At 40.2% G+C, this 19,022-nt stretch overlaps 2 protein-coding genes across 4 annotated transcripts in view; one reads left to right on the top strand and one right to left on the bottom strand.

Annotated features, from left to right (window-relative positions):
- Window positions 1-655: 655 nt before the first annotated feature.
- Window positions 656-15,160, top strand: etfa (electron transfer flavoprotein subunit alpha). Its single transcript, XM_058408381.1, has 12 exons — window positions 656-814; window positions 2,880-3,029; window positions 3,116-3,197; window positions 4,018-4,100; window positions 7,871-7,970; window positions 8,780-8,887; window positions 9,029-9,130; window positions 9,387-9,455; window positions 9,600-9,682; window positions 11,929-11,994; window positions 12,999-13,079; window positions 14,812-15,160. Exons 1-12 carry the CDS (start codon window positions 776-778, stop codon window positions 14,845-14,847), a joined length of 999 nt encoding a protein of 332 aa, XP_058264364.1. The 5' UTR covers window positions 656-775; the 3' UTR covers window positions 14,848-15,160.
- tmem266 (transmembrane protein 266) overlaps window positions 14,990-19,022 on the bottom strand; it is a 52,481-nt gene continuing 48,448 nt past the window's right edge. For all 3 annotated transcript variants that reach the window (XM_058408377.1, XM_058408379.1, XM_058408378.1), the window contains 2 exons: window positions 17,777-17,839; window positions 14,990-17,126 (listed from right to left, as the gene is read on the bottom strand). In XM_058408377.1, the coding sequence (XP_058264360.1) occupies window positions 16,501-17,126; window positions 17,777-17,839 (689 nt within the window). In that variant the 3' untranslated portion in view covers window positions 14,990-16,500. The remainder of the gene's footprint in view (window positions 17,127-17,776; window positions 17,840-19,022) is intronic.

Below are 19,022 nucleotides of genomic sequence, written 5' to 3'. Positions count from 1 at the left end.
TGAAATAAAAGCAATGTTCTAAGTGAAAGCAGGCTGAACAAATCTATTTAATATAATTTAAAAATATTATCTATGAGAATAATGTTGTATTTAAATGACCAGTGCTAGGATTATAGGATGCACGCGGTTGTTTTCATCAACTATTCACTACAGTGGAAAGGAGTACAATAAAAAATTGTACATCCTAATTCATCTTTAAAACTCTTTTTATTTCTTATCTTGTCTGAAGATGTACAAGACACTGGTGAGACCGGCCATGCTGTATGGTTTAGAGGCAGTGTCACTGAGGGAGAGACAGGAGTCAGAGCTGGAGGTAGCAGAGCTGAAGATGTTGAGGTTCTCTTTGGGAGTGACACGGTTGGACAGGATTAGGAACGAGTACATCAGAGGGACAGCTCATGTTGGACGTTTGGGGGACAAAGTTAGGGAGGACAGATTAAGATGGTTTGGACATGTCCAGAGGAGGGAGAGTGAGTATACTGGTAGGAGAATGTTGGACATGGAGCTGCCAGGCAGGAGGCAAAGAGGAAGGCCAAAGAGGAGGTATAACTTTTGTTTGCAAGCAAATGTAAAAAAAACGAGAAAAGAAAAGAAAAAAGAAAACACTTTTTTGTTTTGTTTTGTTATAGCCTATAAAACCAGGTATTTATAAGTGGGCGTTTCTTCGAAGCTGAAGCGGTGTAAGTCACGTGACGCTACATGGAATCGCGCGAGACTCTGCGGCTAATCCTCCTTGGTAACAGTGTGGGAGAAAGTGACTGCTGCTGCTAGCATCATGCTCAAAGCTATCACCAAGCCAAACCTCAGGACATTGGTAAGATCCGTGTGTACAGCAGTGCTTTATGCTGCTTTGGGAACATTTAATACCTTTCTGCTTTGCTGGTTAGGGACATAATTGAATAACTGCAAAGGTGTTTTGAATAAGTTGAAATTAGCATTGCCCGCTAACAGCTCTAGCTAGCAAACTGCACTTGATGGGTTAAGATCTGCATCACATGATCTTTATTCTAACTAACACGGTTATTCTTCTAAGATGAAGTTATGTCATTTTGCAAACTAGCTAAATGATTTGACGGGGCTGTATTTCTTATTATAATAATTATTATTATTTACAATTGATCATGTTAACGCTAACCAGCTAACTAGCCTTACCTTTCACCTAGATATTTCACCTCAGCGACACTGTGCGCGAGACACTTGCTTCACTTGCTGTCTGAAAACAAACCTTTCTGTTTAAAAATATAGACAAAATCTAAATAATAGTTATCTCCATTCCCAGCTGTGGTCAAAACGAACTAAACAGCCTTCTAGTCGGTCAGCTGGTTAACTTTTAACTACATGTCAATGTTATTTATTTCATGTATACAGTATCGGTGTTATAACACCCAAGGTTAAATCTGTGGATTAAAAATGGCTGAACAGTATAATGAGGATAATTTCAGGATGTAATGAATGTTTATTATTTCCAAAACTATTTTCCATATATCATAGTTGTTTATTTTTTTCTAAATCCAGTGTGACCCCCGCCCATCCCCAAAAGTATTGATCAACATATTGATCAGATTATTGATGGTCAGAGTATTGATCAGATTATTGACAATCAGATATCAGTCAAATCTACTGTGGTAGATTTGGATTGAACCAGTAAGAGCTACACCAGCTATCGGATGTCAGCTGTCACTGTGCCATTTATAGACCCCATATCCCTGCTGCTTCACATATTCCCTTTCTCCTAGACTGAAAATACTTTCTTATAAAACATGCAATCCTTTAAACCTGTGAGACACTGAAAGAAAAATCCTCCCTGAATCACTTGCTAATTTTCACTGAAATAAGGTCTACCCATAATGCAGTTTGTCTACACTCCGTTAGTGTTGCCCGTGATTGAGAACACCTCTGTCTAAAGAGAGTGGTGCAGCGGTGCTTTAGTCTTTAGAGCTCTCTCGCCTTCTCATCTCACTCTCAAACAGATCATTCTGTAATTCCCCAAATTTTGTGTTGAAGGTTGTCTTCAATCGCTGTCATTGTGCTGGTCCTCTCATTCGTCTCATAGATACCCTATATTGTCAAAAGTTTTGGGACACCCCTCAAAATCATTAAATTCAGGGGTTGGGCTCGGCCCCTTAGTTCCAGTGAAAGGAACTCTTAATGCTTCAGCTTCATACCAAGACATTTTGGACAATTTCATGCTCCCTCTTCAAATTTGTGGGATGACCCCACAAAGTTCAAGTTCAAGATGACCCCACTCTTCAAGTTTGGCGTGACCCCTTCCTGTTCCAACATGACTGCACACCAGTGCACAAAGCAAGGTCCATAAAAACATGGATGAATGAGTTTGGTGTGGAGGAACTTGACTGGCCTGCACGGAGTCCTGACCTAAACCCCATAGAACACCTTTGGGATGAATTAGAGTGGAGACTGCGAGCCAGACCTTCTCGTCCAACATCAGTGCCTGACCTCACAAATGCGCTTCTAGAGAGGAATGGTCAAAAATTCCCATAAACACACTCCTAAACCTTGTGGAAAGCCTTCCCAGAAGAGTTGAAGCTGTTATAGCTGCAAAGGGCGGGACAACTCCATATTACATTCATGTGCATGTAAAAGCAGACATCCCAAAACTTTTGGCACTATAGTGTAACTATGATTCTGACTTAACTCTCCAATTTCTCCACATCTATGAAGACAAACATTCTGAATGAGAGAACAAGCTCAATTGTTTTTTGCTTATGTTTGGCTAAATTTTTCTCCTATTAAACACCATTGTAACCGCGTTTGCTAGCATTGTCCCTCTGCAACTTTAATGCAGCACTCAACTGCTTAAAAAGAATTTAGCTGCAGAATTTGTAAACATGGAGCATGTCTTTATTTTCTCCTAAAAGTCAGGACTGATCCGGAGGTTTCAGAGCACCCTGGTTGTTGCGGAGCACAACAATGACACCCTGACGCCCATCACTCTCAATGCTATCACAGCAGCCAGCAAACTCGGCGGAGAGGTGTCCTGTCTCGTTGCTGGAACAAACTGCACTAAGGTACATGGACACTCTGATCTGATCATAATTTGATTATCACTGGTTAAAGGTCTGCTTTCAGAGGCTGAAATGTGTTTTGTGTGCAGGTGGCAGAGCAGCTTTCACAAGTTGAGGGAGTGAAAAAGGTTCTGGTTGCACAGCATGATGTCTATAAAGGATTGTTACCAGGTAAAGTATTAGAAGGGATGATCAAGGAAAAACCATTTTATTTGCATTAGAGGGATTCAGTGATTGAATTAAAATAGTTGGCTTTAATTAACATCTGTCAAACTAATTGCCTATAACATTAAGCTAATAGAAATACTAGGGGAGTCTTCCAACTAGACAGAAATGGTACATCTAACCCTAGCCTATTGTTGGAGGAATCTGCGGTAGCCGAGAAGTCCAAAACAAAACAACAAATCCAGAAACACAAGGACAATTCAGACAAAGCAGAAAAGGTAGGTATAGTTTGTGAATGGAAGTCTTCCATCTGATTGGACAAGACATCTGTCACTCAGGATATACAGGAAGTAGGAAATTGTGTATCTAACTTTATTTTTTGTACATGTGTTCTGCCTTCACTTTAAACCATTTTATTCGATAGTGCAACTTTAAAACTTTTTTAAGGAAAAAATGGACTTCATTCAGTGCTACTGTGAGGAAGAATGTTCATATGGCATGATGTTGGATATACTGATAGCGTATCATGTCTTGTCCAGTCAGAGGGAAGAATTCCATTCTATACCTACCTTTTCCGCTTCTGTCTGAATCGTCCTTGTGTTTTCTGATTCGTTATTTTGTTTTGCACTTCTCAGCCACCGTAGGAAGCCCGTGCAAACGCAAGAAAAACTTGCAGAGAAGCTCCACACAGACAACACCCCATACTCAGAATTTAACCCAGGGACCCTGAAAAATTTGAGGCAGCTATTCTTTAAGATTTTGAAGATTAGTCATTATAATAGGATCCAAAGTAAAATGTAGCTTGTTTCCTCTTTTTCCTCCACAGAGGAGTTGACGCCTCTCATCTTGGCGACCCAGCAACAATTCAATTTTACACACATCTGTGCAGGAGCGTCTGCCTTTGGAAAGGTAATTAAAATATATAAGGTGTTTATAGTACAGTAAAAACACAAGGCATGCAGTACACAGGAGTTAATATTTGATTCGCTTTAAAATATGAATTTGTAATAAAAACATGAATATATTTTGGGATGCGCTGTTGTAATCCAGCAGGCAGGTGTGAAGGTGAAGTGCGTTATTAAAAACAATCACATCAAAACTTTTATTTACACGAACGAGTTCTCAGTGTCACTTGCATTAACAGCATCTGAAAGCCTTCCTTCATTCACTAGCCTCTCACCAAGTTTTCACATTTTCATACTTAAACCTGCTAATAACTTGTTCCATACACACTATTAACAAATACACACTTTCATTGCTTCCCCCCTCCCACTCTTTCCCCCTCTTTTTTTGTTCTGTTTCTTTAGTGAAGTAGGTTGTAATATTCTCTATGTAACATTTGCTCTGATCTGTTGTAGTTATTCTCAATGGGTTTATTGTGGAGTATAAATGGGATATGAATCATGTCTGACACTCCATAGTTAATGTTGTGCTGGACTTTATCCTTTCTGAATTGTTTGAGAAGTCTGAAGTAAGTGAAGTGAAGCCCAGCCCACCATTATAATGCACAGCGATTTGTCATTCTGCAGCCAAACTGTCAGCCGGCAGATCTAATGGTATTTAAATTCAATTGTAATACATTTAACAGTATCTTGTGCAGCGTAACCCCAGACCAAATAGATATATTAGTCTCAAATTCCTCACTAGCTAGATGTATTTCATATGATGGATTTTTTAAGTGGTGGATTTGGTTTCATTATGTCACTATATGAAACACTTGAGGTACCACTATGTGATATTTTTCACATCCAGGCATTTTTCCCTCTCTCAGACAGGATGTTTGTGTTCTGTCTGAGGTTCGAGATGGTGGACGTTTTCACACATTGCAGAGCCCGAACCTTTACTTTTTACTTCATGACAGAAGTCTTTATAATATGTAATGTTTTTATGAATTTAGCCCATATACAGGAGGCCTTATTATTGGAGTAACACTATTCAGTGTTTTTTTTTTTATTGTAGAAACTTTGCCTGCTGGTGGTTGAGTGATGCTGAATACATTTTTTTTTTATTTTGACGCAAAAGTTAAACAGAAAAAGCCACTGATGGGCCCCGGAGAAAAGCCCTTAACCCTCAGTTGTATTAAATGAGATAATTGTAATTGTCGCTCTGGATAAGGGCGTCTGATAAATGCCAGAAATTTCAAATGGAATTATTTCAGCTCCAGTTTTTTTTTTTTTATCATCTTTATCAGCTTTGCACAACTGGATTCTAATATTTTTCGTAATTTCTCTTGGCAAAATTTCTCTTGGCAAAAATTCTCTTGGCCAACCATCCAAATGTTCACAGATTGTCAGATGACTGATGTTTGGATTTTGACTATTCACACAGTTTAGGTTCTTTGTTTTGATTTTGATCCACTCCACCAGTGTAGCTCTGGCAGTATGCTTAGGGCCACTGACCTATTGGAGGGTGAGCCTCTGTAGACTAGAACAGGCGACCTTCTAGAATTTCTCTGTATTTTGTTTCCCATCTTGTTTCCCAGGCCCTGCCGATGAAAAGTATTCTCATAACATGATTCTACCACCACCGTGCTTCATGGTTATAATGGTGTTCTCAGTGTACTGAGCAATATTTTTGAGTACTCATTAAACAAGAAAGCCTTTCTAACTTGTCTTTTGTCAAAAAGACTTTTTTATATGCTTATTTTTTTTACTTGCCAATTTTCCATAATGGGTCTGGGCTAAGATTGTCCTCTGTAAAGCCCACATGAGTTGTGGAGCTGTCCATCTCCTTGGAAGTTACCTATGACTTCTTTTATTTTGAATAATAGATTATTTAAAGTGAGAATTCCTTTTACTAAGCTAACCCTTGATACGCTATATTGCCAAAAGTTTTGGGACATCTTTTTTTTTTTTTTACATGCACTTGAATGTAATATGGAGTTGTCCCACCCTTTTCAGCTACAACAGCTTCAACTCTTCTGGGAAGGCTTTCCACAAGGTTTAGGAGTGTGTTTATGGGAATTTTTGACCATTCCTTTAGAAACGCATTTGTGAGGTCAGGCACTGATGTTGGAGGAGAAGGTCTGGCTCACAGTCTCCACTCTAATTCATCCCAAAGGTGTTCTATGGGGTTGAGGTCAGGACTCTGTGCAGGACAGTCAAGTTCCTCCACACCAAACTCACTCATCCATGTCTTTATGGACCTTGCTTTGGTCACTGATGTGCAGTCATGTTGGAACAGGAAGGGGTCATCCCCAAACTGTTCCCACAAAGTTGGAAACCTGAATTTATCCAAAATGTCTTGGTATGACGCTGAAGCATTAAGAGTTCCTTTCACTGGAACTAAGGGGCCGAGTCCAAATTCAAAGATTTGCAGGGGTGTCTCAAAACTTTTGGCAATATAGTGTACTTTTCTAGAAAAATCCAGAGGTTGTTTTGATAGCTCTTTGGTTTTCATCATGTTGTTTATTTAGACATGTTCTCTTGTAAACTCTTGGGTCTTGCAGGAAGAGGTTTATTTATACAGATCAATATGACATAAAATCAATACCATGTATATTGTTTGTCATTGAATATGCTTACTAGATAGTCAGCATTGTATAACTGAAAAGGTAAAAAATGTCTAAGAAAATGCTGGATTCTTACACTCTCCAACATCCATCACCATCAGATTGGAATGCTGTGAAGCTGCAACAATATGTACAGTGAAACCTTGACTTACGAGTGACTCAACTTACGAGTTTTCCGAGATACGAGACGTCGCTCGGTTGATTTTTTTGCTTTAAGATACGAGCTGAGATCTGAGTTACGAGCGCGCGAGCTTACGCCACCCGCCACTTGGTAGCCCAGTGAGTGGTCAGTTCACGTGGTTATCTCTCCAGGTCGTGCGTTGGCGCTGTGTAACGACACTTCCTCACTCATTTTCCAAACATTTTGAAAGGGAGGAAGAAACAAACCTCCTTGGACAGGTTTTTATTGAAACGTTCTGCAAGGGAAAGCGAGGAAAGTGTGGCGAAAAAGGCAAAAGTCAGAGAAGATGTTTAAGTGAAGTGAAACAATAAAAATAAAAAAAAAAGTAGCAATTAAGTTTAGCGATAAAGTGTAGCAGAGTGTGTAAGTTAAATTTAATTAATTGTAGCATTAAGTGTGTAGCGAGTAAGTTAGGTTAAGCGATAGAGCACGAAATGAAAAACTCCGCCAATCTCCTCCACCTCCACTAGCATCTTCATCTGATCTTCAGGGTAAATACACTTAATAATACCAGTTTATTTCTTTACATTCTCTTTTATTATGTATTATTTTTGTATACATTATTTGTTATTTATAAAGTACATTTTTCTTATTTAAAAACACGTAACAAAAAAAATTGGTGTGGTTTTTGGGGGGCTGGAACGGATTAATAGTATTTCAATTCATTTTAATAGAGATTTAATTTGATATATGAGCAAATTGAGTTACGAGCTCGGTCACAGAACGAATTAAACTCGTAAGTCAAGGTATTACTGTATTTGGTAAATAATAAGAGATTATTATTCTAATTTGAGATTGGGTTGAGTTCTCAGTAGATCATTCTATCTTAATTAAAGAAAGCTGAAATTCATCCAGTGCTGATATTATTGGAGCGGAAAAATAAGAAACTCGCAAGCGCTGGTGTATTTTTTAAGTTTTTTATATATATATATATATATTTGCTAGACTACACGTCTAAATTCTATTTTGAAATCCCATCTTTTCTAGAATCTTCTTCCCAGAGTGGCTTCCAAGCTGGATGTTGCTCCGATCTCGGACATCATTGAGATCAAATCCCCTGACACATTTGTGAGGACAATTTATGCAGGTAATTGTGAAGTTGTAATCATTTGAATGAAGTACTTTGTGTAACTTGTATAGAAGGTCTTCCAATTCACCTCATGTTTCTCTTGTCCTTCTCACAAGAACATTCCTGTGCTTGTTCATAGGATTTACTACTTTTGGATGAATATGCAACCAGTGACTCACTCTCGTGTATTAAATCAGATTTTCACTGAAAAATCAGTATTTTCTAAAAAATTGTTTCTTGGTGCCCTTTTGACCAGCATTTCAGTAATTATGTCCCAAATGTCTCTTATGAAATCAGCCTGCATCAGAATGTACAATAAATGCTGTCTTTAACCACTTTATCTTTTGGCAAGTGTATACGTACTTCATTTTTGCAATCTTCTTGTAACATTTTTCACGTAGGGCTTCTGCTTTGTACCATAAATTATTTTTAAATAGCTGTTCACTAAACGTGAGTCCAGTCTACAACACTACACGGTTCTCTGAAATTTTCCATAAGTGCTATTTCATAGGAATGTTCACATGGATTAAATGAATGAAAAATTGTTAGTTGGTTCGAGGAGCTGAAGTTCTGTTCAAGCATTCAGATCAGATTGAACGCTGCAGAGCTGCACATGGTTGTTTGTTTCTTCTGAACCTATCGAAATCAATCTTTGCCACTTAGAGCCAATGGTTTTTGTCAGCTTGCCTGTTTTAAAGACTCTGCTCAGTGTCTTTCGCGTTCTCGGAAGTAGTTCTGGGTTAAAATGAATTCATGTGCAGCGATTCAGAAAAACCTTATATGACAAAGTGTGAGCCTCTTCAATCTCTGTATTGTGTTTGCCTTAGGAAATGCCCTTAGCACTGTCAAGTGCAATGAAAAAGTCAAGGTCTTCACAGTAAGAGGGACTTCTTTCGAACCTGCTAAACAGGGAGGAAGTGCGACGTCGGAACAAGGTACTTGACTTAGTGTATGGCAACAAAATGACTCTTTTCATCCATGTCGAGTGTAGATAAACACAATTTAAATGAGAGTTTGGAGAAATTGCCATTTGATCTTCAGAACGTTCAGAAATGATGATTTTGCTGCTGTTGTAGTGTCTCCTGCTGCTCCTGCTGGGATATCTGAATGGCTGGAGCAGAATCTGACCAAGAGTGACCGCCCGGAGCTCACCAGTGCCAAGGTTGTTGTGTCTGGAGGTAAGAGGCTGTTCATAAGAACAACTGTGTTCTAATAGGTGGCTACTCATGTGCAGTGCAATGAATGTGTTTCATTTGTACCTAATCCATTCAATTCGAAACTGAAGTGTGTGTCATGATGCGGAATATTACTCATAATTTTTGAGCATGGTCAATCAATAGGTTGAAAAGCAAGCCAGTATTGATTTGACACGAGTCATAATCTTGTCAATAATGTTATATTATATGGCTGTCTGCTTTCTGTGTCTCCTAACAGGCCGAGGTCTGAAGAGTGGTGAGAACTTCAAGCTGCTTTATGACCTGGCTGACAAGTTAAATGCTGCTGGTAAGTAGGGTAATATTTTCCTTACTAGGTGTGGTTCATAATGTGATTGAAAATGATTATCTGTTAAGTGAGAGTTCTTTTTCCTCAAGAATTAACATGTTCATTTGGGTAGAAACTGAATATAATGTACTTTTATTTCACAAGTTGGTGCCTCCAGAGCTGCAGTAGATGCTGGATATGTCCCCAATGACTTGCAGGTTGGACAGACAGGAAAGATTGTAGCGCCTGTAAGTAATATGTTTATTTGCAGATGAACTTGACTGCTGTTTACTGATTTCCAAACGACTCCTAATGCTCATACTGCTCATACTGTTTATAAACATGACTGATGGTCCATCAGAAGGCATCATTCTTTACATCCACCATACTTTCTGAAGTATCTGATGGATTGCTCCAACTTTTAAGCCAACAGTCTTTTTTGTAGTCGGATAAAGATGGATTCTTGTTGCTCTTTAAAAAGGTTAATTTTCCATTATCTGGTTCAAGTGGGACCTCCCAACTGTCATTATCCACACATTAGAGCGGCTTGGAGCTGCCGTAATGTAGTTAATGGCACATTCAGGCTCCTAAATGATTTACCAGAGCCATTAGTGGAGCAGACTGCTGTAAATGTCTGCCCTCGGCTCAAATCAGGCAACCCGGTTTCAAACCCGGCTCACCAAATGTTTTGACATGCTTGTCGGATGCTCCATGGCATTTGTGGATTTGTAATCATTCTGAAGGAAAGCTAAAGTGATTTTAATATTTAGACCAGTAATTTATAGTCATCTCAACAATTTTTGTTCATGCAACAAAAATGTAAATGTATCAAACAATTTAAGTAAAAAATTTCAACTTCAATTCATACCATTTTAGTTTCCTTTTTAAACAAAGGCCCCCCCCCCTTTATGTTCAGCCCCAACCTTTGTACTGTTTCGAGGAACTTTAAACTCATTGAGAGAGATAGGATAGTGACCAGCACTGGGCACTACTAATCATTTTAAATACATTTTAATTTGCTTTAAAGGATTCCAAAAAATAAAAAGTGAATAAGGAATTCCTTAGTGACCAGGCAGGAGTGGGATTAAGAACATTTCTATACTTCATACTGAGTGGTGTTAAGGGTCCATTAAAGCGAAAAAAATAAAAAATAAAAATTTTAAAAATAAAAAAAATACATAGTAGACTTGGATCATCTTGTCTGAAAAAGCATCAGACTAAAAACCATTTGTTTAGTTTTTTAAGTTACTGGTTTGTTTTTTTCCCCCAATCCTGACTATTAACATTTTCCCATTACTCGTTAGTTTTTACTAAAATTGAACATGAACTTCCAATTACACAGATTGTGGCATTATGACCAATATGCGCTTATCTAATCTTGCTCCATTGCATAAAAGCTTCAGCTTCTTTTGCTGTGCATTTCTGATTGAAGAGTCAAACTTTTCTTTCAGACTCGTCCATGACTGTGTCTCGGTATAGACTGGAGTAAGAGAGACTGGAGCAAAATACTGTACTGGCTTGGCCTTGTTACAGTTATATGTGGCCTGGCTTTTAGGACTGAGGCTGCCTGTGTGTTCACAAATTGATGCTGTGCTCCTGGGAAAGCACGGCAGTCACATTAAACAGCACTAAAATATTCATAGGGCAGTGCATTAAGCTGAGAGCTTGTCCCGGGGGGCCAGGGGTGGTGAAAGAGGGGAAGGGAATGGTGGGGGCTCTTTCACGCTACACCCCGTTAAGAGTCTGCTTTTGAGGGATTACTTGGGGAAGGCTGTTCTGGCCCGGGAAATGTTCAGATGGGGTGCTTGGGTATTTCACTGACCATACTAGATATGTGCGTGTGGTTTGCCCAAGGCCTGTGCTTAACCACCTTTCTAACCACTACATCCTTTCAGTGAAATTAGGTTTATTCTAAAAAAAAAAAAATAAAAAAGCACATTTATTGTAGCTTCCATATTTATTCATTTCAGTGCAATAGATCTGGATGCATGCTGTTTCTCAGGCTTTATAAGTGCTAGTTGCAGGCAGCAGTCACATTCAGTATTCTGCATTTAAGCAGCGCATTTGTACCTGCCATATTTCTGCCCGAGGCAGGAACTGATTAGGGAAGAGCTCAGTTGGGCCCTGAAAGCTTTAATAAATGAGTTATTCTGTTCTTAAACGATTCATTACTGTCAGGGTAATGAATAGAGATAAAGAGATAAGTGTAATTCGGTTTGATAGATTAATTAGGGAAATGTTTAGGTTAATAGTAGTTAAATCGAAAATAGTTAGTCAGTATTTTAGCACGAATCAGTGACACCTGCTTAGCTGAAGATAAATAGAGTCATGTGACTGAGTCGTGAACCAAAATATTCTGCTCGATATGTGTAATGAAGAATGGTGATAATGTTACTGAGTTATTATAGAGAACATTCTGCTTTTCATTAAAACCACTGTGAGTTCATGCTGAGTCTGCGCAGGACTGGGATGAACTTGTTTGCTCTGTTCACAGGAGCTGTACATTGCAGTTGGAATTTCTGGAGCGATTCAGCATCTTGCTGGAATGAAGGACAGTAAGGTAGGATAATTCACCACCACCACCACAATATTATGCAAATGAACATTCTGCTCTGTTATTAGAAGAAGCTGTAATAGAAATAGTGAAGATTGTAATAGTCTGTTGCCCTGTAGCAGGCACTGAATCTTCCCGAATGTCTGTCCCAAGTTCTTCCTCATATCGAACTTGACGGTGTGTTCAACTGGAGAGCGATTTCTAAATGTGATCTGGAGGAGCTTTTTACCTGCATGCATTATTCACATGCATTTTCTGCCTGATCTGTATCTCGTCCGTGTGGCTCTTTGTGACAGTGCTTCAGTATCTAGCAGACCACCCAAATCTTCCTGCTTTATTTTCAGAGAATTTGTTCCGTAAACTATAATTGCATGTACTACAACGGCCACCAGACACCTGAAGGTGTTGTTTAATCTTCTCTAACGGCACGGGCTGTGGATCCGGCTGCAAGGTTTAAAATGTGCTACAATCATAGGAAAACATAGTTTGTATAGTGGTTTTCTGTAACGTCTCCATTGTCTCCAGTACTTTGTGACCCTCACAGGTAAAGGTGTAACTTTATATTTTCCAGCATGTCTTTCTCAGTAACATGACGAGCTGCAATTTTTTTTGTCTAACTAACTTTAAGGAAGTGAACTAGAGGGTATGCTATAGCGCAAGTGATCAAACCTCTTTCATTGATTTTCCACAACGTGAGTTTCAACACTTTCCTTTGGGGGAACTCTTTGGGGTTTGTTGTTATTATAAATTAATGAAAGTATCACAATCAACAGTGGTGTATTATTTCCCTGCAGTTGCCCTTCCTGTTGTGTAATACATGATGTGTTATAATATGCACAATAAGTCATAATTGGAGTAACAGAAATCTGGATCCACTTGTTTTAGTTCATATTCTTAATTAAAAGGTTTGCATTTCTAAATCCACTTTTAATCCTTGTGCAGGAATTTAAGATAAAAAATCTTTCCAGCACATCTACATTGTCTAAAACTTTTTTTTTTCCTTCTTCCAGACTATTGTTGCGATTAACAAGGATCCTGAGGCCCCCATCTTCCAGGTTGCTGATTTAGGCTTGGTTGCTGACTTATTCAAGGTAAACATGTCTCAGCGATCAGAAAAGTACAGCAACATCACACACACTATTACGGTTTCAATCGTAAGACATTTCATTAAACAAAAGTTGCACGTTTTAATCAGACTCCTGGGTATTCACCTGTTTACCTAGTGCAAAGTTTACCTTCTCACTTCCAGTCAGAGGACAGAAAAAGCAGAAAGTCTGGAGAAATGAAAGCTCCCGTTTTCCCTTATAAATCTTGCAGCATGCATTATTCCAGCTAATGGAAATGTGCTTCTGCTGAATTATTGACCTGCATTAATTACAAGAGTCTGGGCTTGAACTGGGGCCTGCACATTCAAGTGAAGAAGTAGATATAACATGCATCTCTCTCTCTCTCTCTCTCTCTCTCTCTCTCTCTCTCCCCCCTTCACACCAGAAAAGTAATTGATAGTTGCTACATGTGTTTGGGGTGTAGACTTTCACCTTTATTTTCAGTGCCCCTTTGCCAGTGCTTTACATGCCCCATTGGCTTCTGTGGTTTTACAGTGGCATACAAAGTGCAGGAGGCAGAGGGTTGCCACACACTCCAGCACCTGTCTGTTGTGGGTGTTTAGCGCCTGTAAACCTAGTGGCGTTTATCTTCCCGTGTTTGCCCTGCCATTCATGTTTTATTTAAGATGTGTAGTGCTTGGAGCAGGTGTATTTGTGTGTGTGTGTGTGTGTGTGCAAACTCTGTCGAAGTGATCGGTAATGATAGACCGAGGAGTTGCTCACCGATCAGTTTACACCTGATTACTCCTCAGATAACTGATTGATATAGATAAGCTTTCTCCCCTTCCTAAAACTGAAAAGTGATCTAGGGGATATATTCAGGTAATGATATTCTTTTTCAGCTGCTTTGCATAACCTCACTTTTAAACTAATAGGGTTTTGTAAATTATGTAAAATAGCTGAATACCTACCGGTCCCATTCTGATAGAGTGCTTTGCATAGGTTTTCACCCCCATGGACTTTTCCTCATTTTCTAGTGAGTGAAAAAAACTTAAAATTGACTTGATTGGGAAGTATACACTGTATTGCCAAAAGTTTTGGGACGTCTGCCTTTACATGCACATGAATGTAATATGGAGTTGTCCCGCCCTTTGCTACTATGACAGCTTCAACTCTTCTGGGAAGGCTTTCCACAAGGTTTAGGAGTGTGTTTATGGGAATTTTGGACCATGCCTCTAGAAGAGTATTTGTGAGGTCAGGCGCTGATGTTGAACAAGAAGGTCTGGCTCACAGTCTCCGCTCTAATTCATCCCAAAGGTGTTCTATGGGGTTGAGGTCAGGACTCTGTGCAGGCCAGTCAAGTTCCTCCACACCAAACTCGCTCATCCATGTCTTTATGGACCTTGCTTTGGTCACTGGTGTGCAGTCATGTTGGAACAGGAAGGGGTCATCCCCAAACTGTTCCCACAAAGAGCATGAAATTGTCCAGAATGTCTTGGTATGAAGCTGAAGCATTAAGAGTTCCTTTCACTGGAACTAAGGGGCCGAGTCCAACCCCTGAAAAACAACACCTGAATTCAAAAAGTATTCTTTTAAGAATTCTTAAAGTTTTGGGGTGTCCCAAAACTTTTGCCAATATAGTGTATATTGTGCATCTACACAAAATATCAATATAGTTTGCAGGATTAAAAATGTTCTGAAGTCTGTGTATGTTAATCAGATTACAATGATTACAACCTTATGAGATTTTATTGTATTTTTTTATACCCACATACAGGCTGTCCCTGAGATGACCGAGATTCTGAAGAAGTGAAATTCATTATTCAGCTTCTAACTGGGACATACTCGAGGGCCTCAACTGTAACCGTGCCGGACACATGCTTTATGAACGAGACAGGATACGTGAATCCTCCTGCATTCTTCCTTCCTGAAGGCCTTTCTTTAGTTTGTTAAAGTTTTCAGGAGTCTACATGTCATGTTACTGTATTTAATAGCATCATAATGTGGTCAGTATATTAATGATGTCTGATCTAATATGTCAGTAGCATTATGTTTTGGCCTTTGCCTCATTGTGTAACAGCCACACACAATTATCGAGTAATAAATATCAATTCTCATTGACAGTCCATTTTTAGTTTGATTTATTATTTTTTTTATTTAAAGGCCGCTTCATGAAAGAAAAACGTGATACATAATTTTAAAGCAGGTTTAAATTGCTTTCATTAATGGACATGCTCCTGCATTTCAGTGCAATTCGACAAAATAAGCTAATTTCACATTTAGTTGTCTGGTCTGGACTTACAGTTTGGAATAAATCTTTTAAATAAACAAAAATCTGTTTTGCAAAACAATTAGTCACAGTCTGGTCGTCTTTCTCCTCTTTCCATTTTCCAGAATAGCGGTAATATTTAGGCACCCTACATGAAAAACACCAGATTCAGTGAATTGACCAACTTTTATTTGCTTTACAATTTCTCCCATTATCAGTTATATAAAATGCCTTAATCAACAATACAGGATTAGTCAGCCTCAATCAAAAAGCAGAAATTTTATTCTCAAAGGCTCATGCTAAAAGGACGGGGTTAACGTTAAGGGTTTTACGACAACATTCTCACCCATCATTCCTTAAAAAAAAAAAAAAAAGATGTTCTAATATTATATTCCTGAATTTTTCTCCAATCAAATCAAATCGAAGCATGTTTTTAAAAATACTTGAGTTGCGTGCTTTGTTCCAGTCATAGAATTTTGAATACAAACGTTAGCATCAGTAAGAAAGGCAAAGGTAAGAAATTTGGCTGAGTAACACAGCTCGACACATTTGAACACAGATCAAATGTAACCCTGCAGCAGTCGGATCAGTAGGCCTGTACTGTACATTGTGTTATTATTCATATAAATAAAACAAATAGAAACGATTACCTCGTTGACCCATCACCTCGACCCAACCCTGAAATAAGAACACAAAGAGAATCACAAGTATTCCCGCCTCATTTCTGTACTACGTGGCTGTCTGAAAGCTTGAGTGCGTTTGTGTCCCATTGCTGGTTTCAGACGGTCACCGAACATGGACAAACATTGAAGTAGGAAATTCCTGATGAATGTTCCAGTGATGGCTCCCAAAGTGCCTCTCCCTGGGCTCTGGAAGGTTGTGCAATTTTGGCAGGAGGGACACACACTGTTTAAGTGTTTTGCTGAGAGAGAGAGAGAGAGAGAGAAGAGAAAAGATAGAAGAGAAAGAGAAGGAACATATGCCAACAATTCCTCACCATGAAGTTGGGGAAACCCCTCTGGAGAAGGCAACTGAGAGCAAAGTCCTTAGTGTGTTGCTCAGTGCGCCCTTCTAAAGAGCAAGAAGCCTGGGAGTCAGAGTGAACAGTGCTGGCTGAGAGAGACTGAGAGAGAGAGAGACAGAGAGAAGGAAGCTGCTTCAGCTGGTGATGGTGGCCATGCTGCTGCACTCCTTATCCTACGTGTCTGGCATGTGAGTCATTGGTGCATCTGCAGGCTCCATGAGTCTGTACTTCTCCTCCAGCAATGGCTCGTTTCCCTGCAGGTGGATCAACGGCTTGGTTTGGAACACAGCCAGACTCTCTTGGTTCCTCTTATTGTAAATATTGACCCTGTGCTCCAGCTCGGGGCTGGCCTTAGCCGAGCCGGCTGGACTGGGGAGCTTCAGGTTAAGAGGGTTCACTCGGCCCTTCTGGGCCAGACACGAGTCTTCAGACAGGGATGAGAGAAGCTCCTGGACCACAGCGCTGGGGTTGTGCCCTCCTCCCTGTGTGCCCAGTGTCAGTGGGCTGCAGTAAGGCGGCGGGCAGCAGTGCTGGCCGCTGTAGTCAGAGGTGGATGCCTCTCGTACGGTGGAGCTGCACTCGCTGCTGGAGGCCAGTGTATGGCTGCTGACGCTGTGCTGACGTGCTGAGAAGCTGCAGCTGGAGCGTGACACTGTGCTGCTGGGAGCCTCGCTCACTGAGCTGCCTGGTCCATCAGCGCTCACCAGAGATGGAGGCAGCTGGCATGGATTGGTGGGCAGGTGCACGTCTATGGCTGCAGTAGTTATGATGCGTGCACCCGGCTCTGGAACCCCAATATCTGCGACAAAAACAAGGTGATTAATTTTGGCTTAATGTATCCGAGGAGGAAAATGATTCGCAGACGAACTTTACTGGTGAAAGAATCTAGAACCATAAATAGCTTTTTCAGTTTAAATATGCAAAACTGTACATTTCATTTCTCTGTCCCATAGTAAAACTACTTTAGAAAACTATAAGCCTAAGCTACCAGAGGAAATCTTTTTCAGTAAATCCAGATTTACTTCCCTTTTCCTGGTTCCCGAGCCCCCCACCCCCCACATCTCTCTTGTTAAAACTACAGCTATGCTATATGAACAACACCAAAATGAACTAACTGCACATGAATGTCCATGGTCTTGGAACGTGACGTTTAGTGAGCACATATGGATGTGGTGTCACATTTTTTCAGCGTTATAGGACCACACTTTGAGAGGAATGTTAACTGGATTACACATGAGCTAACAGATTCCCCCAAATGGATACGGTTTCTCCAACTGCTGGAGCAGCAGGAGCTGTCACGCTCTTAGCATGTGTGTGGAATCCAGTAGTTTACGTATCATATGTATTCCATTACGCAATCCCCTGTTGATGGAACACAAGCTTTTTGTTGTTGTTGCATTTTTCTTATTGCGGAACGAGCATTTAATACATTATCAATAGTTTTCTTACCACTACTTGGCTCACTGTAATACTGGCTGATGTAATTGTTCATGTCATCTTGAGTGATGTTTTCTGAAATGAAACAAAAGCAATCATTCACATGACATAGAAACACAAGTCAGATTACTATTGCTACTAATTTCACATTGGACAAGCGCACTGGGACGTGACTTGGTATTTTCCTTGAACATAAATTACGTGTGATGTGTGATTCACGTTCCAAGTGCTATAATGACTAGGATACACTAGTGTAACCTTAAAGAGTGGGCCAGGTAGGATCGGAGCTTAGGCGTCAGACTCCGGATAAGTGAGCAAGCTTACGATCCACTCGGCGGAATGGGAAGGCTGCCACTCTCTAAGTGCCACTCCTTCATCCCAGGAGACACAGCCCTACTCCCAGCGCCTTTATGTCATTCATTTTTTACTGTTTAAAATATTTATATGACAGTGGCTCAGGAGGAGAGATGTAGTGGCTTAAAACACCAGCAAGACCATCACTCTGGGATAAATAACACATGAGGAGAAGGAGGAGCGCACGCTGTGTAAAAGCTGTCTGCTTTTATTCTTCACTCCAATCGAGACGGAGAGTAAAGAGAAAGACAGGGTGAGAAAGTGTGCGGGAGTGAGAGGGTGAATGCACTCGAGGCAGATTCGGGTGATTTAATGCCCCTGTAGTGGTGGATGTTGGTGTGTGCTCTGAGCTTTGACCTCACTGCCTGACAGCTTCACTGAATTTTATGCTCTGTCAAAACCTGATCACGTTATCGCCCGACTTTATTTACTTTTCTTTACGAAATGTTGAAGAATTTCTATGGGGACATCCGAAGCAATAATTTAAACAAACGAGTCTTAGAGTCTCTCGGGCGCAGAAAATGGCAATAAATATTCACAGCATGACCAGAACATACCCGTGTCCTAATCGTTTCTGAACATTCATTACGTCATTGGGAAGCGCTGGCACACATCAAAAAAAGAAGGGCTTTGTCTTCGGGATCTCTCGTCCACTCCCGCTATGACGTGAATAAGACTTGGCCACTTAAAAACACACAGCCTCAGGCTACTTTAGCTCTCTCTCATTTTTCTCTGAACGCTCCCCTGAGGTCAGGCGCCACTCCGACAGCCCTTTTTGTCCAGACGCTCTTCTGATGAGAAAAAGAAGCCACACGCCGGGGTCCTGCTCCCACAATCCTCTGGGGGCAAGAGTGTAGCTTGCCGGCAGACCATTGTGGTTTTTTCAGGTGAAAGGAACAGATGT

The sequence above is a fragment of the Hemibagrus wyckioides genome, linkage group LG14, assembly GCF_019097595.1.
Source record: "Hemibagrus wyckioides isolate EC202008001 linkage group LG14, SWU_Hwy_1.0, whole genome shotgun sequence".
NCBI lineage: Eukaryota > Metazoa > Chordata > Actinopteri > Siluriformes > Bagridae > Hemibagrus > Hemibagrus wyckioides.
Note: the sequence above shows the minus strand (reverse complement) of the source record. Positions and strands in the feature narration are given on the sequence as shown.